The sequence below is a fragment of the Cupressus sempervirens genome, chromosome 6, assembly GCF_028749045.1.
Source record: "Cupressus sempervirens isolate cs-2001-9-10 chromosome 6, ASM2874904v1, whole genome shotgun sequence".
In the NCBI taxonomy this organism is placed as follows: domain Eukaryota; kingdom Viridiplantae; phylum Streptophyta; class Pinopsida; order Cupressales; family Cupressaceae; genus Cupressus; species Cupressus sempervirens.
The window spans coordinates 456,348,245-456,371,772 of record NC_143123.1 but is presented as its reverse complement, the minus strand read 5'-3'; the positions used below and the strand labels follow the sequence as shown (position 1 = coordinate 456,371,772).

General features: G+C 34.3%; 1 protein-coding gene and 1 long non-coding RNA gene across 2 annotated transcripts in view; both read right to left on the bottom strand.

Annotated features, from left to right (window-relative positions):
• LOC149553047 (solanesyl-diphosphate synthase 2, chloroplastic-like) overlaps positions 1-18,974 on the bottom strand; it is a 120,723-nt gene extending 101,749 nt beyond the window's left edge. The window contains exon 1 of the mRNA XM_089788545.1: positions 18,266-18,974. Within this exon, the coding sequence (XP_089644671.1) occupies positions 18,266-18,491 (226 nt within the window). The 5' untranslated portion in view covers positions 18,492-18,974. The remainder of the gene's footprint in view (positions 1-18,265) is intronic.
• Positions 18,776-19,349, bottom strand: LOC149553046 (uncharacterized). The gene is made up of 2 exons (XR_016353010.1): positions 19,245-19,349; positions 18,776-19,137 (listed from the first exon to the last, which is right to left on the bottom strand). It is a non-coding gene; the product is annotated as an uncharacterized LOC149553046 (long non-coding RNA).
• Positions 19,350-23,528: the final 4,179 nt, after the last annotated feature.

Below are 23,528 nucleotides of genomic sequence, written 5' to 3'. Positions count from 1 at the left end.
TTAGCAAAGAGAGAGTTAAAGCAATTATAATACAAGATTTGAAAACCACCTTAAGTGTAGTCTATGATAGATTTAAGTTATAGTATCAGGCAAGATCCAGCCGGAAAATATAGAATATTATATATACATAGTATAATTATAATATTATATATATAATATATTATATCAACATTGTTTGTTAAGATTAAATCAATCCGACTATAGCTATAATCTTAACACTCCCTCTTAGTTAGGAAGGAATAATATAGAACACATTATGCTCTAAAGTATATGAAGAGATATCATCTTAGTATGATATTCCTAGAATGGTATATTTAAAGATATCATCATAATCTATCAACACACACATATATATATTAACATATATTACATATGGAATTTACTTCAATTCACTATGAGGCTAAATTTCTTAACACTCCCTCTTTAGCAAAGCGAGAGTTAAAGCAATTATAATACAAGATTTGAACACTACCTTAAGTGTGGTCTATGATAGATTTAAGTTATAGTATCCGGCAAGATCCGGCCCGAAGAACCATAACAAATTGATTTTCATGGTGTCCAACAAAATCCGGCCCGAAGAACCATGATGAGTTGGTTATCAAGGTGTCCGGCAAAATCCAGCTCGAAAAACCATGATAACACATGCTCCAACACATTTTGGTATTAGGAGATAGATCAACTATTAATAAGGTTGTCACCTTACAATGGATACCTTCTAGTTGATATGTTCGTCATTGGTGCAGGAGCACCTAGAAAAATGGACATAAAGAATACATATCTCATTAATGTTTGTTCTGAAATGTCAAGTTAATGTTTGTCAATATATTTGAGTCAACATGTAAGGCTAAGTTAAGCCTTGGAATCAATTTGTACTAGATTGTCAAAATTGTCTAGTACGGTCAAATTATGTAAATAAACCCATGGAAGGGTAAAATGTCATAAAATTTCATGTCTAGTCTATTTTTATATGTTGGTAGGGGTTTTATAAAGTTAAAAGGTCATTTATGAGAAAATGCAAAAGTTTTAAAATATGTAATTGTTGTCAATCAGGATTGCACCTATAGCAAGATGCAGAATCTAGCTATCCTGTTGAAACATGGAAACTCTCTTGAGTGGTGGGTTGTTCTAAAATGAGAGTTGAATCTCTGGACGCTAGGCCAGTTCTTAAATAGTGATCACCTAAAACCTAAATTGTATGTAGGAAAAGGGATGAGAAGTGAATGAAAATAATGAATACTAACCTAAATGAGGTGATACACCGATGATTGGTATGTAACTTCCCTTTATTTAACACCAATTACCCAAGATACAAATGATTCACAATACTCAGACAAACATGCAACTACAAAAGTGATTCTATGCAAGGACCCAAAATCTTTCGTTTTGAAAAAAAAACCTGGGATTTGCCAATTTTTTGCAAAAAGAATAAGGACACAAACAAAGACCTACAATCACACGTATCAAGATTCTAACATGCAATAAGGAATATAACTTTAATGAAAGATGAACACAACATAAAAGTAAAGAATCCACAATATTGCGCGAGAATCAATGAGAAGGAACCATTGAATCTATATAACCAATGCCGAAAAACCTCTATTACAAAGTGCTCTTACAATCAACTCAAAATTTGCAATGTGCAAAAAATCTGGGCCCAGAAGACGATGATCCCTCATAATGAGGTGAATGTACAATAAATAGAGCTCAAAACCCTAATTCAGATATCAAAAGTATGCATAGAAAAATGAGTCAAAACTTATCCAAACTATGAAGAAACTCCTAAAAATTGCTCTCAACCACCTGTCCAATTGATAGCTAACTAAAAAACTGCCTCTAACTCCTCAAAATCATGCATAAAACCCTAACTCGGATTTCAAAATCAACTAAAAAATATAACTTGTGAAACTCATCAATAATCATGCAAAATTGTCTAAAATAGGCTCCCAAAGCAAACTACATGCAAAACTAGCCTTAACTGGTCCATATTTCACCAAAAATAACGCTAAAAGTGCTCCATCACTACATGGAAAACTCAAACTGCTCTTAACCGAGAATGAACTCTATGTAACGTCCAATTAACTCAAATAGTCTATCTCTGCCAAAAATAGAACTCTTTGCCTTTACTGAAAACTTGATTGAAAATCACTTCAGATCTTAAAATAGACTCCAAGCTTCATAATTAACTTATTGCTTGTATTGCTTCAATTTCTTCTTCCCCCTTTTTATAATAATAAATAATAACAAAGGCTTTATAATTATAGCCATTTGATATATTAATTTTATAAGGTTTATACAAATATTCCTCTTTTATTATATTTATCAATATTAATGTGTTTAATAAATATCAAATAGTAAATAATATTATTTGCTAAGTATTAAACATATTAATGTTTATAAATATGGTAAAAGACAAGTATAATAAAGCATTTTATAATTTTTTATATATATTAAATGATAAAAATAGAACTCTTCATTTAATATGTATAAAAATATATAAAATGTTTTATAGAATTAATACACTTGTTTTACAAATGGACCCGAAAGTATATCAAACCGAATTTAATTTGATTAATGCAAAGAGGTATTGGTGGAAGTCAAAAACATATGGTTACATTCATTCGATGGCACTTTTTGGAAGGAGAAGCAGGGTTTTGAGAAGCCTAGCCGTCATCATATTGGTTCTTCCATGCAATTTCTGCTTGATGGTTGATCATTCCATGTTATTGTTGTGACTTTCTTGAGTTGGATGGACGTCTGCTTGTTGTTCAAGCCATGGTTGATGGTATCCTACATCTCATGGCTTTCCATTTCTGCTAGTCATGAGTGTTGGGTTTGTTCATGGGTTGCTTACTCTCCCTTATGCTGGGTTCTAGTTCTTCTTGTGTACTTGCCGTGAGTATCCATCTCCATTTTGTGGCTCTATTATACCTTATGGTTCTATTGTTTCATCTTCTTGTGGCTCTCATTCTACATTTCGTGAGTTTCATTGGATTTCTTCATTCTTTCTTTGAGATTTTGGCTGCCGCATTTGCTATGATGGATGCCATGAGCTGGGTTCTTGCATTTTGTGGCTCTTCTATTTCATGGGCCTTCTACTGTTGATGCTGTGACTCCATGGTTATTCACGGGTTTCCCCATTTTGTGGCTCTGTTGTTGATGTCGTGACCCCATGCTTGATGCCTGGTTACAGCTGTGAGTTCTTCCTCATGCTATTTCGTAAATTGCACTTGGACTATTATTCTTTTCACTTCATTATTTTTCTCTGCTGTAAATTATTTGTCGTAGCTGGAAGGTTTGAAAGAATTGCTTCATTTTTTGTTGTTAATCATGAAGTCTTATTCTGTTTGCTGTAGCAGATGTTTTTACTCCATTTACTTGTTTAAAACGCATGGTTATTCTGCATCTGAAAAGGAGATCTGGAAGTTCTTGAACTCTATGGTTTTCTGCTGTATAAAATATACCTCTGCTGCTAATGAGGTTTGGATGCCATGAGTTACTAGATGGTGCTATGAGCTCCTGCTGTAGGTTATTTGCTGGAGTTATTGTGATTTGTCATTCTCCATTGCTCTTATGTATGTGTGGCATTTGTCCTTTTTTGCTCAAACCAATGTTACAAGCCATTGAAATTTCAGACTAGCTTTAATCCTGCTGAGTGACACTCCAAATGTCCAGTATTTACATTTATAACGTACAATGATCAATAGACCAACAAAAGAAAACATTTGAAACAAGGCTGCTTAGCTTTATAGTGTAGATTGGTCACTTATTTCTGTTCATTTCGTGGTATTTTGCTGCTGTAGCTTTGTTTTTCTTAGTAAATGACATTGAGGCCTGCATATTTCAGCCTTGGATTTCTTCTTCATTGGAACAGTTGAAGCAGAGACAGATTTTGCATCAGAAGATACTTTGGCTTATAATTACTTTTTGTTCTGATATCTTGTTTCAAAGTTGATTGGACTTTAAACAGCACCTTTGTTCTAACCCATGTGATATGAGCTCATCCAGAGTATCAGCACACTTCTTCAGCTTGTAGACTAAGAATTCCATATGCCCTCCATGATTCAACTGAAAGGTTTCATACCTGTAATTTATGTATGTCCCTTTGACAATCTCCTTGTGTCTTCAATCTTGTGCTATGGTTCAACTAGAAGGTCCCATACCTGTAACATATGTATGCCCCCTCAATGGTCTCCCTATGTCTTCAGCCTTCGCCTCTACATGATTTGACCAGAAGGTTTCACACCTATAATTTATGCATGTCCCTTCAATAGTCTCCTCAGTCCTTTAGTCTTGGCCTCTACATATCTTAGTTCAAAGGTTTCATGCGTGTAAGTTATGCATGATCCTTCAACAACCTCAAACTTCATACCTGTATCTGCACATGAAACAAACTTATTAGCATTAAACCTGCTTTGTTTTCAGATATTTCTCTTGCTTTCACATCTTTTAATGCAGTTATATGAATAATTACATTATAGGAACACTAAGTAGTGCAAAGATAATTGAAATGATTTCCACTACTCAGTTCGTATGAACTTACGGTTCTCTTTTACATTTTTGCAGGACTATTCCCAGATGGAGATGCGGGCTCAAACCTTCTTCAACATTCAGATCAACAATCCTTCCATTCAGGCAATGGAGGCCTTTACCCTTATCTTTTCAGTACTTTTTAGTTTATGCAGTGTGTTTATTCAAATATTATATTAGGATACAAGGGTGGTACAAGGGCTTTCACCTCAATTCTCTCTCACCACCATGAACCAAGTCAGAGGGTGGTACAAGGGCTTTCACCTCAATTCTCTCTCATAGAGAAGAATGCATTACAATAAATTTTACTTAGAACTTCTTCCTCATAGAGAAGATATAATTCACAAAGGATTGCAACTCAAAAATTCTCCCTCTAAACAATGATTCCTGGGAAGTTAGGTTTTGTAGTTACTTCCTTTGAGACTCTCTTCACCCAAGGGTGTTTGTTGGACTCCCTTTGAATCTGATATTAATCTTTCAATCTTTAGGTGACAAGTTATTACTTCCTCGTGATGTACATATGAGTAGGCCCATCACAATCATGTAGTCATACACAGGTAGATTAGACTCCGTCTAAGTATCAATCTTCTGAGCTCCTTGTATATAGTTGTCTCTGATGAAGTATTGAACTCTCTCTTGATATGAAAGGATACTCATGATCTCAATCATCAAAGACATTCGCTTCTTGAGCCTCACTTTAACCAACCAAATCATCAGATGGTTAAAGAATAACTTCTTTAGAGTGGTTGCCATAAGATTGAGTCTATGCTGTATTTGGTAAAGTAACAATCTTATTTTCCTCCTAAAGTAACAATCTTATTTTCCTCCTAAAGAGCATCCTCGGACAAAGGAAAGGATCAAGGCAATTAACTCTTATAGTATGTGCAGAATTACAAGTAATAAGCAAGTAAATATATAACGATTACTTATCTACACATTAACATTCTTGATACAAGTTGCTCCAATGAAGGTCCATATACATCAAACAAGAAAATGCCTCCAATGGGGAATGAAACATTTATTAAGGTAATCATTCACCCCCCAACAATGTGGAATTCCCACATACTTCATTATTATTAATTTGAACCATAAAATAGTCTAGTTCACTTCCACTTGTAGATGAATTATAATCATATTCAGTCTTCTCGGGATGATCCTTGTGTGTGTGTTAGTCTCCCTCTCAATCTCCCTCTTTTTCCTCTTACTTGACTCTATAATATGAATCAAAAAAGGATTATATTTATCATAGAGATGTACTATATAAGGGTTGATGTTTCTATTCTTCATATGTTTATCTGTTTGAGATCTCATTTCTAATTCGAGTAATACTATTAGTGATAGTTAATCTGAATTCTTATATTATAGTCTCTAAGATATGTTCCTTATGCTCTTTAAAGGTTCTTGTGGTGCCATTTTTCCTATAAGAAGTCTCTCTAAATTCATGCATCAATAACATTGCCAAAATCTAACTTAATTTGAGAATGGAGCATCTTCCTTCTGAAGATGGTTCAAGTGGGAATGTAACATTAATTATTATTCCCCCCCACAATGTAAAATTCTCACTCTTATATCGTTGACCCATAAGATCCACTTCAGTCTTGTGTCTCAACTGCGCATCTTGAGTAAAACATTATGGTGATGGTTATCATTCCAAATGTATATGTATTTAACGGAACCCTTTGAATATACTACAAGACTTGCATTCATGTTAAGCTTGTTAATATGCAGCTTCAACTTTCTTTCCTTAATGCTTGTAACATTATCTCCTATAACTTTGTGCCGGGGAGGTATGCATCTAAAAATGTTATGAACTCATCGATCTCCTCCACATAAGGATTGTATAAGTGCATGATCTCCTCAATCTTTTATTCATCTCCATTTCTTTATCCAAGCCTATCACCCTTTAAGAATTAGTGCAATCGTGTTATTAAAAGCAAAAGAGATGGACATATATGAAGCACCAACTCCCACTGCTGTCGTTAGCACCAACCCACTGCACACAAACTTCCTTTCTACCTTGGCGATGTTGCTTACTCAACTGATGATGGATATTTGAAACACTTTTTATATTTTTCTTTCACAAATATATATATTCAATCAGGTCTAGGGGGTGGAAATGGTAGCACATCAACCGATTATATCCATCCCCAATCCTGGCCGTTAGAACAACAATGGATGAAGAGGGCCCCCGGCCAGCAAGGGCAGCCATGATTTTTTCATCCCAATGAACCGTTGATCTCCCTCAGATCCACGGTCTTCATTGTCTGCTTAATTGATCACATGAATCTTCTTATTTTATATCTTCCATATTTGATCTATGCCCTCTCCTTTTAATATCAATATATATGATAGATAAATAAATCTATTTATATATTATTTCAATCTGCCACATATATTTTATATTTAATTCCTTCCTTATTCTTTTACTACTTTTCACACCCTTATAGTATAATTATATATGTCAGACTTGAATCTGATAATATATGTATTTTTTTAAATATTCGGCAACCTTCTTTCTTATTTCTTCTCTTCCTAAAGTTAGCCATTTGATATAGAATTCTCTTTAATCACACTACTTACTATATATAAATACTATGTGTGTGTGTGTGAATCAGAATTTCAATCTAAATATATATATTTTCCTTTTTATTGCTTCACACTTCTCTTGTGTCTTATTTACTTCAGACGCTTCACTCTACACTTCTACCGCTGCCTTCCTTTTACATATATTTCTTCACACCTATTAAAATCAACTCTCTCTTATTTATATACCTTTTATTCGTAGGCATGACTGTCCCAAATGAAAAGTTGTATCTTATTTAAAATAAATGAGACCCTTTCAAATTTGAATCACAGATAAGTTAATTATCGGTTTGTGGTATGCTGTAGCCTAAACTCCTTTAGTGAATTTGTAATCTTCCATGTACTCAGCGGCACACATTTTGCTCGAATATTTATTTGCAACCTGATCACAACTCCATGTCACCTCCTAACTCACACGTCCTTATATTATATGCCATGACAGATGTTTTATTCATTCATGTGTTGTGTTGGATATTGGCATGTATGCTGTATAAATAAAACATCATAGTGAAATCCTCAGACTTCTTCTATTTCTCGACTTCTCTGAGTACAGGCTTTCTTTCTTATCTAGTATAGTATAACATCTTCAGCAAGTATCATGTGATGCCCACAGACGTTGACCAAGATTTATTTTATCTTGCCATCATCCTTTTATCAACGTTCCGACTTCAACATATGACGTGTGTTTATTATCCCTAATTGCATTCATTGTTCCTGTTATTGTTTATCATGTTTGTTCCTTTCTTTGAGCACTGGAAATTGTTTGCAGGAAAGTTTAGGTATTCAATCGATGATAACTAAGAAGCTTTCATATTCGTTTTTCTGTGAGTATATATTGCCGCCAATGCATCTGTTACCTTCCAAACTGTCCAGCGGTCTCTGATATAGAGTTATTCTGTTTCCGACTTAATAAAAATAACATATATGATATGTGATATGTTTCGACATGGATCAAATAGTCTTTGGAACTACTGGCTGTATGTGGTACCATGTTTCATTCGCTCCTGCAATTTATATACTCTGTCTGAATCATATTTTGAAATTTATCATTCTCAATCAAATGACTTGTCAATGTGGTTGTTTGGTATTGAAAAGAAATCTTCTATCCAAACTGTACATATTTTTGACGCAACCTATCATATTCTGTCCAAACTCAATCTTGATCATTCACTTTGTAGTTTGCTTCAATCAATTGCCTTTAAATCAGATTGATATATGAATCAATTTGTGTTCTTTATAATTTAGGGATACTTGTATATAAACTTCATCTTATCAAATGTAAACAATCAAATGTTTCAATGGTTTGTGGCTGTGAGTGACATATTTTATATTACATTTACAGTTTGGCTCTGATACCATGTTGAATAACATTAATTGGTTTCTGCAAATGTAATTTACACTGCCATTGTTATAGGTGTGTTCGAAATGCAGATCCCAATCTCTTATAAATATAAGAGTAGGAGACGTCTCATGAAGAGACATGTCCCTATGATTAATCATTATTAGTTAATATATTAACAATATAAATCTCAATATAACATATGTATTAGATATAGTATATATGTATAATATATATAAATAATATATTTATAATATTATATATACATAGTATAATTATAATATTATAAATAATATGTTATATCAACATTGTACGTTAAGATTAAATCAATCCGACTGTAGCTATACTCTTAACACTCCCTCTTAGTTAGGGAGGATTGATGTAGAACACATTATGCTCTTAAGTATATGAAGAGATATCATCTCAGTATGATATTCTTGGAAAGGTATATTTAAGGATATCAACATAAATCCATCAACACACACATATATATTAACATATATTACATATGGAATTTACTTCAATTCACTATGAGGCTAAATTTCTCAATATTTGGAATGATAAGATCAAGTCCAGAACTTTAGGCAAGGAAATAGCTCAAGGACTTCAAATGAGGAGGTTCAAATCAGATTATCAAAGTGCAAATTCAAAGATCAAGACCAAAATGGAGTTCAAGAAAGCAAAGAACAAGGACAAGGAAAAAATTTACAAGTGCAAGGAAATTTTCGCCAGCTTGAATTTCCTTCAGACATCCAAGTTTATTTTAAGGATTCAAGCATATGAAGACTTCATCACTTCAAGAAGATCAAGTTTCAAGTTTGCAAGTTTGCAAGTACAAGAAAGTTCAAATCATGGAAATGAAAAAAATTCCAAGAACGAAAAAATGGAGAAAATTTGAGAAGATGAAGCAATTTGGGAATATGCTATCACAATTGAAAGCTTGATAGTTGTGAGTATCAAGGTATTTTCTCTTCACCGAAGGATTGATCAAGTCTATGAGATAAGGATGTTGAGGTGGCACCTACTTGTCTTCTAGCAATCAAAAAATTCAAGTTACACATGTTCATGCACATTCAATCATATTATGCCAAGTGTAAAATTTTCTGATTGGCTCTCAAAAGCATTGTAATTTTCTAATTGGTCCACAGAGTGGTGCCTTCATGTAATTGAATATAGTATGGCAATCTTAATTAGGGTTTATAATGGGTAAACCTTGGCCCTTCATTGTAATTGTAAACCTATAAAAGGCCAAGGCCTCCTCATTTAAAGGGTTACATTTTAGATTCATTACAGAGACATTAAGATTAGAGTAGAGTAGGAGGAGACATGTTGAAATTGTTGCCATTAGGATATCAAAGTAATTGTTGAATCATTGTAGGTCTTCATGGTGGATTATTCTTTGGAGTATGCATGGTTTCTTCAATTCCTCATTTAGGATTTTATTTCATGTAAAATAGAAGTAGAAGTAGATGAATGGAAGATATTGTTGAATGGTGATTAATGGTGAAGCTAGTGTCCATGCTTTTTGGTCTTAGTTACCAGTTCGAGTTCGATTCAAAATACAGGTTCGAAGAACTGGTTCGCCGGCACGACAAAAGTTTGGAAAGGGTTTTGGGTTCATTTGGGTTTGTTCATACAAAAATAAGTAAAAATTATAAAAAAATTGTATATATACATATTTATGAAGCCTAGAAGCATAGAGTATCATAAAATCATATGATTTAATCATTTAAACAACAAAAACAGCATTAGCATAAACTTTAAACATGTAAGTTGTAATCATAGCCTCATGAATCAAGCTCATACCATCATATATTTCAATTTTTAAGTTCAACATTAAAGATTCAAACATTAAAACTAAATCACGATCCATGAATCATAACAACAAGTTCAAGTATCATTAATTCAAGCTCAACTTTCAACTAATCATTGTGTATTAAATTTTAATATTCATCACATTCATTTTCTTCTTCTTTATCATCTTCTTCTTCTACTCCTCCTTCTTCTCCTAGTCCTTCTGCATTAGTTGACTCAGCAATAGAGCTAAGGCCAAAATAACCTATTTACATTCACTTTTTAGGGCTGCAGAACTCAAAAAAATATCAAATATGTTTTAAAAAACACTTAAAAGTTGCTCATTGCTGGATATTTGCCCGGATTCAATGTAATTTTGAACGGGGCTCATCAAATCCGCCCAGGTTTGAATTTCATACCTGTGGGTTTGAACCACCCCCCATAAAATGGAGCCCTGACCAAATTTTGGTCAAACCGAACCAAGACCCCAAACTGGTTTGAACCCAAACATGGTTCTGAGGGCAACCCAGCGAACCCGGGTAACTAAGCTTTTGGTACTTGTTGATCCTAAGTAACAGTGCAAGGTTAGTCTATGCCTAAATTGCAAGTAATTAAATTCTATCGGAGATGTTCATTTAGATTGCACCTTCATAGGATATTTGGATGAATACTGACAAAGTGAATACCATTCTCACATTCATAGAAGATAGCACCCTCCTATGCCTAGTCGACACAATGAAGAACAAATAGGTTAGAGGCTCACCCCATCATCAACATTGTCTTACATTCTTAGAGTAAGATAGAATTTCTAAACTGTTACCTCTTTGTAATTGTTTGGTTATAAGTGATTGAAGTCGTTAAAGTCAAGTTGATATTCATTGAATGAAAATTGTAAGTCCCTTTTGTGATAACCAGCATGTCACATCATAATAACTAAGTGAAAGTCCTAAATAAGGAAGGAACCTTGAGGTTGTCTCATTTGATCACACAATTCAAACACATTGTTTACCATAGGAGCATCCTTATTCAAGAGAGAGTCGGAGATTTGGTGCTTCATCTTGGAAGACTAAGTATTTGATTCTACATATTGTAGTGGAACAAAACTCACATCAACAGGGCCCAATTGGAGCGCTAAAAAAAGGAGAGAGCTTGTCTTCATTTGAATTATCATGTTTTCTCATCATTTTTGCCATTCAATTTTTAGAGCTTGAAAATTGTGTTCAGTTTACTTCCAAGGAAGAAAACCATTAATTGGTTTGAGAATTTAGGAGGACAAAAGCCTTTTAGAATTTTCACTATTGAATTTACTCAATTTAGTAACAAAAGCCTTATCTCCAACATTGGCAGTTCCATCTAGGAATCACATTTATACCAATTTGGAGCATTCGCAAGTTTGTGGCTTATGATTTGAAAGGTCTGATTGCAGATTTGAGAATTCAGAATTTTGCAGTTTGCTCCACCATCTTTTATTGTTAGATTTTAGATATCACTACTTGTGTTAAGTTGTCATCATTTTTCCATCACTAGTTTGAGAGTTTTTCAATGCATTTTGTTGCTGCTCCAATCGTGAAATCGACATTTTTGGGAATAATTCTTCATCATTAATGCAGCAACCAACACACACAACCATTAACTTGAGTATTTTAGCATTGACAAGGCAAAATCATCATCATGTGTTTAACATTTCCTAGGTCTAGTGGCAGTACCATCATTTTGGAGGGTTTTTGAAGAGGATTTGTGATCATTTATTGTCACAACCATGGTTTGAGGACTCTACAAACTCTCCAGAGGTTGCCAAACTTGTGATTTCTATCACTGGCCAAATCCACTCACCATTGACTCGTGCAAATCCACTCACCATTGACTCATGCAGTGAGTCCGCCAGAGTTCTAGGTAGTATTGTGAGGTTTTCACACCATTGCCCCAAAATTTTTGGGGACCCCCTTTTTCATCGGGCAAGCCTTGGCAATTTTTGCGGATTTTTGGAATTTTTTGGTTGCCTTGGCAAGTGTTTTTTTTTGAGTTGTCCAAAAGTTTTCAATTTGAGAATTTTAAACTTTGGACGCCTTCGAGCCAGGAGGGATGTGGTTGGAGTTACTTTTTCACCTAGTCCGAAGCTCAATTTTCCAGAACATGTAATTTTATCCTTAGACAAAACAAATTTCAAGAGCAATATTTTTTTTCGATGGCTAAAACGAATATTCGGCAAGATAAATTTGCAAAATTTTGGACTTAGACAAATTTTGGAAATTGGAAATAATTGTATAGACTTGAGCATTTTCAAAATGAAATTTTTTTGATTTAATTTTTTTGGAAAATCTTAAATTTTTTGGTCAAAAAGAAAATTTTTGATAGTGAAATAAAAATTGGAAAATCGATTTTGGATGCTAGAAAAATGATTTATTTTGGTTAAAAAATTAAAATTGCGTTGCAAAATCGAAAGTGGATTAAATTGCAAAATTTTATTAAATTGGTTGAAATATTGCGTAGGAGATTTTTAAATGTTGAAAGAAGTTGGTATATTTGAATTGAAAATCGATTTTTTGCTAAATCCGATTCTAATAATATTTTAAATTGCCAAATCGTTGTTAAATGAAAATTTTGGCATCTCCTAGGCTTTCTTTGTTTTATTTTTGCAATTTTTTATTACAACCGGCAATTAAATGGGTTAATTTCACTTTGAGCTAAGTAATTTTAGCATGGCATTTAAATCTGGGCCATTAATGAAGGTGCTAATTTAATTTTGTTCTCCTCCAGGGCAAGTCGGCCAGCTGGGAGAGATGGGAAAATTTGGTATAAGAGAGGCTCCCCACTCTCTCATTCCTTCATTCCACCTTCCTCCTCATGTGTTGGGTATTTTTCTCGAAGAGGCAAATTCCAGCCTAGGTGATTTTCTTCTTGAAGCAGATTTCTCCTTCTTGGCGGCATTTTCTCTTCTTCCATCATGGGCAAATTCCTGCCCTAGGCGATTTGGGAGCAAATCTGAACTTTTTTCTTGCTTGGGCGATTTCTTGATGTCTGATTTCCTGCCAAAGGCTGCAAATTTCTGCCCTAGATTTGGGTGATTTTATTTGGTAAAGGAAATACATGATCCAAGGTTTGATATTTTTAACAAATGTAGGCAATTTCAAGGAGGTCAAAGCTCTGATTTTTGCTAGGGTATCATTATTTGCAAGGAGGCTTGAAATTTCCAAGATCTGATCCAAATTCAAAGAGGGCCCAATTATTGGTGAAGACAAAATTAAGGTATTATTCTATTCATTTTAAAGGTAAAGATTGGTTTAAAGGTGGATTCCACTCCTTGTTCTTGCTTAGTTCGTTTCCCTTATATTCTTCTTGCATTCATCATCCACCACTTCATCATTCCATTGATAGGTTGAAGTTTAGAGAGATAATTGTAGATTCCATGATAAGATACTGGGCGAGGCAGAAATAAGCTAGACCACGCTAGGATTGAAGTTGGGAGATATAAGTGTAGTCCATCCTAAGGTAACGAAGAGGCAGAAATAAGTGGTAGTCCCACCCCTAAGTTAAAGTTTGGAGAGATAAGTGCAGAGATAGGACTTGGAGAGGCAGAAATAAATTAGATTCCATCGATAGAAAGAAGGTTGGAGATCGATAAGTGTAGTCCATATCATTTAGAACGAAGGGGCAAAAATAAGTGTTTAGAATGGTAGATGTTAGTGTAAGCAAGAACCCAAAGGGAACGAATACCCAAAAAGACAAGGAAGACACGATGCCTAAGACCACCTTCTTTTCGAAAGTGAGGCGGATAAGTGACAACAATATCGGTACAGTGAACATGATACAGTTAAAAGACAGATTGAAGGAAGGGCAATCCCCCATGGCAAAGAAAATCTACAAATGCAGAATTGTACACACGACGGCCTTCCCTCCTACCTTGCCTTGTCCAGAATTGGTAATGAAATGTGCATCCCGGTTTGATATTGTTACCAAGTCCATCATTTTTGATGAAGGGAAGAGAGTGTTGGCCAACATCGGCGGACAAGTGGTCGAAGAAGCATTTAATATTCCCCAGTATAAAAGCATGATAGTGGTAATGATGGATCAGGCGGCCAAGTCATTTCAGGATAATCAGGAGGCTTTCTTCATTCATCTAAAGCAAAATTGGTTACACGAAGGCAAGAAGGGAGTCACCAAGTCGTCAAAGCTCACTAAGTCAGATTTCAAATCAGAGTATGGCAATCTCATTGTGCTTCTCAGTCGGATCATGGACTTAACTCAAGGTATGCAATTCGAGAACTAGATGTATTATTTTATTGATGGAATTGAAAATGGAAAAAGAAGATTTGCTTGGGCTAGGATTATAAGTGAGAATTTAGAATTGCAACTTAGGGCCGTACAAAATCAAAGACAATTCTATATGGGGTCCTACCTCTTTTATTTGATTTAGAGGCGATGAAAATTGAAAAGTGAATCTCAAAGAAGAGTGAATTTCAAGGAACAGCAAATTTGGAGGAAGTGATTTGAAAATATTTGAGGCTAGAGACCAAAGGGATAATTCAAGAGGACAAGAGGAGAATGTCAATGAGACAGAATTTGGATCAAGATTGGATGAGTTGGGGAAGGTTACCATCAAGAAGAAACATGTGGGCACCCTTGCCTCCCTCAATACCTTTATCGGATATGCGAAAGAATATGAGAAGGATCATGAGAAGACACTGCAAGCAGCGAGCAACATGATGAATTCAGCTGAGCTCAACATGAAACCTACACTATGCCCTCCCATGAAGGAAGTCAATGACAAGCTAGCCAAGTTCATTGCTTTGGCTAAAAAGATGAAAGAAAGGGGTAGAACTATATTAGAAGATCATTTGATGTAAGCCCAACTGGCAAATTCTCCTTCTTCTTGGGTAGGGTAGGTGTCTGATTCTGATTGGCTACCATTTTGGTGCCTTCTCATTGGTTGCCACTTTTCCTTTTTTTTCATTGGTCCATTGATGAGGTGGTGTTTACTCATTGGCCAATGGGGTGGCAACCCTAATTAGGGTTTCTAGGATCCAATCTGGATCGTTGGTTTTGTCTCTTAATCTCTACAGTTGGTTGTAACTTTGGCCTCTATATAAGGCCATTTGCTCTCATTTGTAAAGGGTCAGAGAAAATTGTTGCTAAGATAATACCAAAATTGCCTCTCTTTATCATTGTTGTGAATTGCATGGTGATTAAGAACATTTGGTGTTACTACATGGTTTCTACTTCCAATAGTTAGAATTAGATTTCCTTTGAAGTTGCTAAAGTAGATTTTATTTCAAGAAGGTTGTTAAGTAAGAGTTGATGGATAGTTGCATGGTGATATAAGTGGATGTTTGATAGGGGTTTATAAACTAGGCCACTAGCATCCTAGCGGCTTGTTAGGAAGCCTTATGTGGTAAACTAGTCCTTTTCCTTTGAATCATTGCATCTATGGAGGTAGAGCCACTAGTTAGCTTTCATTAGATTTGATCCCCTTCCATTTGCTAATCTTTCCATTCATAGGAGTAAGAGTAAAATAGCAAGTAGTTGAATAATCGGATTTCATTCTAAGAAAGTTAGGAAGGTAAAAGTCATTAGAACATTATTGCCCCCATCATCACCACCATCAACATCATCTGGCACTCATACAAAATCATCACCATCATCCAAAAACCCAAGTCATCCTTGAATGAACAACGTAAGGCCACCTACATGATTATCAGCAAATCACATCGATAACTGAGTTAGTATCCACAGGTTGAAGGAACATTGGAGTTTTTTCTCATGTCTTCATGAGTATTAACTTTTCAAGAGAGGAATTGAATATTTGATATCCCATATCAAGTGTTCAATTGCTATATGTTATGTAGTGGTACAAAACTGACATCAACAGGTAGTACTCATCCAAGACTCTTCCCAGGATTCTCTAAGTTCCAAATGATTTTTTTCCTTTGTCTTTTGGCACATCTAACACCTTGCCAACTTATGATTGCTACCTCTCAAATCCATTAAAGTTCTCTGCTCCCAAACCCCTACAAGTTATTGAGCATGAGTTATGAAGTTTTTAATATTGAGTGTTTGAAGATGATATGAAAGGTATAACATTTGAATTATGACAAATTGATACTCAAATAAGACTTTAATTTTCTCTAAATGCATTAATTTTTGTTTTTATTTTGTAAACTATGGTGTTATTTGCTGAGTCCTCGACAATTTATTCCCCAAAACCGTGCCGAGTCCTGAGTTCGAGTCCTATCTTGGGCTGCTAAGTCCTGAGTCCGAGTCCTCAAACTTTGGTCACAACAACAATTCCAGCCCTTTTCCTTGGTAGCACCATTGCTTGGAGGGCAGATCTGCCCGTACTAATGTTAGTTTAATCAGAATCTAGGCCATATTTGGGCATTCCAGCAATGGAGAATGCCATAACAGTACTTTGAGCAAGCGGCATCAACATCTGTTGTTGTTTGTAAACATTTTGTTGACTATTATCAGTGTCAGGAAGCACTGGGTCTACCACGCAGCCACTGATGGACTATTTATAGCTGCCATGTGACCTCCCTAGGTAATTTGCCTCTCTATTGCTGCTGATATAGCACTTATACAGTCAGATCCAGCCACCAACTTGACTACTATTCGCCATAAAAAGTTTCTAGAGCATGTGCCAACTATGCATTCATTATTTCAAATCAAAACTCAAATATTGTGTCTCTAAAATTGTGCATATGAACCATTGTAAGTTTCTTCAACAACATGCAAATCAGGTAAAGGAATTTCAACGATGATAATTTGGTGTTTGATTTTGTTCCAATCAAGTTTGTTTTAGTTCCAATCTTGAATGTTTGTTGTCATTTGGGGGGTTTATTCACTTGTTGCCAGTTACATCAGTGTTTGATGGACGAGATTTTTCACTGCTCGGATTTGAATGTAACTGCATGTCAAAGTAAGATTAGTAAGCTGTCCATTTCATATATAACCAGCACTTTCCTTTGAGTTATTTATCATCTTCAAGTTCTATTTATTGGTGTGGGTGAAATAGAAATAGAGTTCCATCAATAGAGCGTTAGTTAACAAGTTTCCAGCCATTAGTTTCGCTCATAGTTTGTTGTTCCAATTTGTGTTTTGCATCAGAAGGTAAAAAATCACATAAAAATCAGAAAACATACAACTATTCCTAGTTGGCAACATTCTAGTTTGCAGATGACACTTCATGGTTTCCAGGTTCTAAAATTGGTCTCCACAAGCCTCGTGTGATTGGGTGAAATTCAGCTTCACCAGATTAGCTAGTAGTAAATCAGCTAGGTCATATTGAGAGGATAAGCATTCATCTTGATTTGTAACCATTTTTGAAGAAAATATGAGATAGGGAAGTAAAAGATCAATTAAAAGTTGAGGAATTGGTAGGAACTGTTTGCTGGACTGGCTGGCAGAGATGATATGTATTGAAATCTAAAAATTTGGTAACTAGTCATTGTAACTCAAATGAGAAACTCGCCGTACAGGAATTTACTTTACGTAACCTATCTAAAACAGAAGTTCAAGCTAACATTCTAGGATGCAAGACAATATAGAAGATTGAAAAGACAGGACTGCTGTACAGGACAAATACGAGCTGCTTTCAGGACGCATGCCAAAATAGAAGTTGAACCCTGCTACCAATAAACAGGGCAAGACATAACTGTATAAGTTTGTACTTTGTAACAATACATTTGTAAAAGAAGTTTATCAAATGATAACACTACTATATCTTGTTTCCACCTTCATCGTATATTTGTGTTTTTTTTAATCTCAGAAAATCTTTATCTTGAACATTAACATGCCATGGTGCGGTACCAATACTGTTTGCTGCATTTCCCTGCCACCCTGCTAATTTGGGGGGCAGAACATACCAAGAATCCATCGAGCACTTTTACTTTTCAAAAATCTCTTAGCTTAACTAGAACTGCCAAAAAACCCTTAATAAACATCTAAAAACAAATCAAATCTTTACCAGCGATTGCAGCAAATGATCTAGAACTCGTGAGATTTAAAAAAGGATGCGTTGAATCCTACCTGTTTCCCTCAAATGTGGCGTGGCAGGAATTATTATGCTATTGGATATACTGTCGGCTCTGTCTACAGGAGTAATCTTACAGCATACATTCTTCCTCTGTACATTAAAGAACTTGTTGACTCTCGACTTCCCAATCTGAGAGACAGCCCACACCCTTCCTGATATACCCCTGTTATCCACTCCACCCCAATACAGACTCAAACTTGATGCAGTCAACGAACCCATTTCCTCAATTTCTTATAAAAGAAATCCAGGAGAAAAAAATATAGAACTGCCAGTATAGCAGTTCAAAACTCCTGATTTCCTAAACTCTGCAGAAAATAATACATGAACAAGCGCAAAGAAGTAACGCCCACTTCTAGTTTGCAACTGATGTCGTCTTTTACGGTTTTCCCCTGCATTAGTTCAGTTGCACATTCCACTGCTATGAACTTTCTTAGTTCCGGTCTCAATATCCCTCTCTCAGAAATTCATTGCTTAATCCAAAGCAAAGGTTAACTGGATTGGTCACAAATTTTGTCATAACCTTCGACAATCTGAGCTGTTTTCCGAAGGATCTCTCTTTATCTGCAGTGTGATTGTTTTTATTTATTCGGTCCTCTTTAAATTTCTTGGGTTTGGGGTATTGCAGAGTGTATCGTCACTACGTTGACATGTTTTCGTCCAGAGCAATCACGTTCCTGGGCTCATATCTGAAAATAATAATGCAAGTAGGAAGCATGGAGATGCTGCCAATTATGTCCAAATGACGAACAAGTGAATCGAAAGACTTGGACCGAATTAGTGAACGTGGACATTTGTCCATGTTCTATAATGGGTGATGGAGAACGCTCGTCTGGAGGATAAAAATTGGAGGGCGAAGAGAACTTCCCTAAAAATATGCAGAGATTTAGTATTCAATGTAAGAACTTTAATAATCCGTGTGAAAATGAAAGGCAATGCCGTCGTGGCCTCGTCTAACTTGAAATTAGGTCATACCTATTTGTCTTCTTTGTCTCCACAGACAAGTCGATCATCCGAGATCGAGTGAGCCGTACAAACGTGTTATCCATGTCAATAAAAAAAAAAATAGGGTATTTTGTTTTCTGCCAGTTATTATTGTGATTCTTAACAAACATATGGATCATCAAATTTTATTTTTCTATATTAGAACCTATATTATAAACTAAATGTAGCTATCCCCAAAAGGTTTGATTGATTATAATTGATCAGATTGATGATGTTAGAATCTATATTATAAAATAATAATAATAAATATGGTTCAATTGATCAAAATTGATTAGATTTGTATTTTGTTTCTTAATTAAATCTTACATTGTTTTTTATTCTTTAAAGATGTAAATAACAAAGAATGATACTTAATTTATGATTCAAATAATGTCCAATCTTTATGTCCTAACCAAAGAAGTATCAACTTAGATTTTGCTCTCATGCAAGTGGGTTGCAAAAGAAAGTTCCTAAGAACAATTAGTCTTAAAATGAAATAAATAATTATTTAAGTACTACAATATTAGAAGACATAAAAATAGGGTAAGAGAATATGTCTTGTTTTATGTTTTGATGTAGTTTTTCTTATAAATGAAAAGAGGTAGACTAGAAGGCAATATTATAGGGATTGGGTTCTTTTAACATTTTAGAATTATTTAGCACAAACAACCATAAGCAATAATATATAGCTTCATATAGACATATTTATATGGATGTGATCATGTCCACTTAGGTATGTTAATGTCATAGCGCATTGGTTTCTATATCAATGCAATAATATTTGATACATCATTCCAACATAAACATATCATTGTAGTGTTGTCAATTGTATTTGCGTATAATTTTTGGCAAGTGACTAGATATAAGGACATGATTGTTGTCATTGATGGCAACATAATCATATGGTAAGGTCACTTGGAATAATGATCAGTTTTGGTTTTGATTGATCATGAAAAATGACTAAGTGTGTGATAGGAATATTGTTAACAATTAGATTGTTTTTATTAGTGAGCTTAGCAAAGTAAGTATTATTGGCCACAATTTTAGATATGATTAGCATAATGTTTGAATATTATACATGTATGATTAGTTATATTAATATGTTAGTTGGCCCATGTTTTAGATGAAGAATACTAAGACAAGTTTATATCAGAGTAAAGGGCAAGTAAAAGAGATCAGGCATTTTGGTCTAAGGAATTGAATTGCCTTGTCAGTTCAATTACTTGGCAATGTAGGGACAACATCCTAGATGTGACACTCAATTAAAGTGTTAATATTTAATTTTGGAGATGCGTTACATGTTTCATCATAACAGTTTTGAAGGTTGGTTGGATAAAGTAATTGGAAAGGTATATAAAGGAATCATTTTTTACATGCAAAGTGTGGTAATGGTATGCTTATGATGTGTGATCTTTGTGGATGATAGTATGATGTTGTATTGATGTTAAGATGCGAATTTTCTATGTAAAGTCAAAATTAGATGTGAGTTATTCAAATGACTGATCAAAAATTGTGATATCAATACAATCAATTGTGGTATTGTTTCTATTAATCATTGTATAGATTTTATATATGGATATATCATTGTAGAGCAGTGAGCTCCTATTGTAATACAACTCCTAATAGGTTGCGACCTCTAACAAGGTTTAGTCCTCTCACAAGGACTAATGTACTAAGTATATTTAAGGACTCCTAACAGGGTTAAAACTCCTTACAAAGTATTTTCAAATTAGTACATTATTGTAGGTACCATTCCTACTAGGGTTTTTCCTTGGTTGGGGTTTCCTCGAAAATAAATCATGGTGTTTCGAGTTTCTCATTATTGTGTGCTTTACTTTTTAGTATTATTATTTTTAGATGCATATGGTTAAGTTTTGAAATATATAGTTGGTGTAAAAGTGTTGATATACTGATTCAACCCCCCACCCCCCAACCCTCAATATTGCCTATTTGTAACAATTGGCATTAGAACTTATTTAATCAGAAAAAGTCTTACGGCTTGAGGAGAATCCTAATGGATATAGATGATTTTCAAGGCAACTTTGAAGAAGCACATGAAGATATTGACATAGTTAATGAAGAAAAAGAAATATTAAGGATAAAGCTCAAAGATGCATACAACTACATAAAGAAACTCAAGGATCGTATTGATATTTCAATGATAAAAAGAAAAGAGCCAGTTGATCAAACCAAGGATCCTAAATCAATTGTGAAAATCAAGAAGGAAATCAGACACTCAAACATGAACTCGAAGTCACATCACTTCAGTTGGCTAAGAAAGAAGAATAAGAAGGAGACAAATCTCAAATGGGAAAATTTGAATCAGATTTAAAAGGTAAAGCTAATGAATGCAAAGATTTAAATGCTTAGCTTGGAAAGACAAAAATCTAAACTTGAAGATTCAAATATTAAATATTAAAAACTTAAGAAATCCACTAATATTGTTAAGGGTGAACTTGTTGAGATGAAGTTACATAAGTTATATTCAAGTATTGATAAACTTGATGAGCAACTAGTGCAAAAAAAGCCTAAGGGAGACATGACAAGAATTGGATATGTTGAAGGTGAATATTCTAAGGAATCATAGAGCATAGTCATGCAAGATCCAAATCAATTAATAGATCAGTGTAAAACCTAAAGAATAGATGAGGCAATTCAAAAACGGACTCATGAAGAAAGATTGCAAAGGTAATATAGATATTAAACCATTTATTGGATAATGTTTCAATTCTTGGCTTTATGGACATAAATCACATGAATGCAAAAGGCCTAATCAATGAACTAATGGAAAAGCAAATGAAAGATGAAATATGACTAGAAGAAGACCTTTGGGAATTAACAATGTTATATATAATGGTGTCACATGCTACAAGTGTAATAACTTTGGACATGGCCAAAGATTGCAGATTGCAAGTAAATCAAAATGGACCAAGGTATGGAAACTATGTTATTACATGTTACAATTATAATAATTTGTGATAGTTACATATTCAATAGATTTGTGAACAATATGAAACACCCAGTGTTAGAAGAAATAGATATAATAGTGTTAATTTATCTCATTATTAGAACACAAATTATACATTTGTAAAGGAAAGCAATGTTGGTAATGGAAAGGTATGGAAAGAAAAAGAGAAGATTTGTGCATATGAAAAAAGGGGAAGTAGTGTCAAGCACTTCAAGCCCTCCTCATCAACCTTATTGGCTATCATAGCCTTGGGGGAACATTCACAAGTAAATCATCAAACCCCAAAATCATAGTACTAAGGTAGGTGAGCTTAGTATGAGGTATAAGAGACATTATTGATCGTTTATGTATATCCACAGATGTTTACTGGCCTATTTGGATGATCATTGTATATTTGAGTGTATATTATTGAACATGCCAACTTTTGTACTATGTGACCTAACACATTTATGGAAGAAAGAATTGTTATGATGTAAGAGAAAAAATTAGTTTAATTTACACCATTTGAGCAGCTATAGATGTTAGAGAGCTTAAGGACGGAGATTAGAGATATTGTGTATAGATTCTAGTTCAATTCATATAAGCTCTAATTTAATAATTAAGAGGTTTTTGTGCAAATTATGAAGCTTTCAATTTGAATTAATTAGAATTATTGTTGGGTCTTGAAAACATGGACAAACCACAAGTGTATGATGTAAAGGAAAAACCTAGATATCAATTTAAGAAGAATCATGTTAAGTCCATGGAGGATGATCCAATGGGTGCATTCTCACAAACCCTAGAAGATGTACTTCATGTTGAGGATATAAGGGCATACATACATTGCAAATTTGACTCAACAAGAGATTGGCATATTTGGGAAGACTTGAGTGAGATATACAATTATGATAAAACTCTCAAAAGTAATTTCCAACACTTGAAGAGCCTAAATATTCTATAGTACACAAACTATGATGAATTTGATCAAGAACCTGAATGGATATGAATAATGTTGAGAAGGATTCATGAAAAATTCTTTTTTATAAGAGGTGAACCTATAATGATCATTAAGGAATTAATACTCCTATTCATAGGCCTAGATAAAGTAGGGTATTTCTTTGATGAAGATTGGTATAGATTTAATGACAACTGAATTAATTATTAGGTTGTCATTGATGTCAACTAATTGATTGAGTGTTTTTAGTATGTTACTAGATATTGTATGAATAAAGTATGAGTTGTAGTATGTTTCTAAATTTTCTATTCTAAAGGAAGACTATGTTATGTGTCATGTTGTTATGTTTGTAATTGTAATTTTTGATATGAAG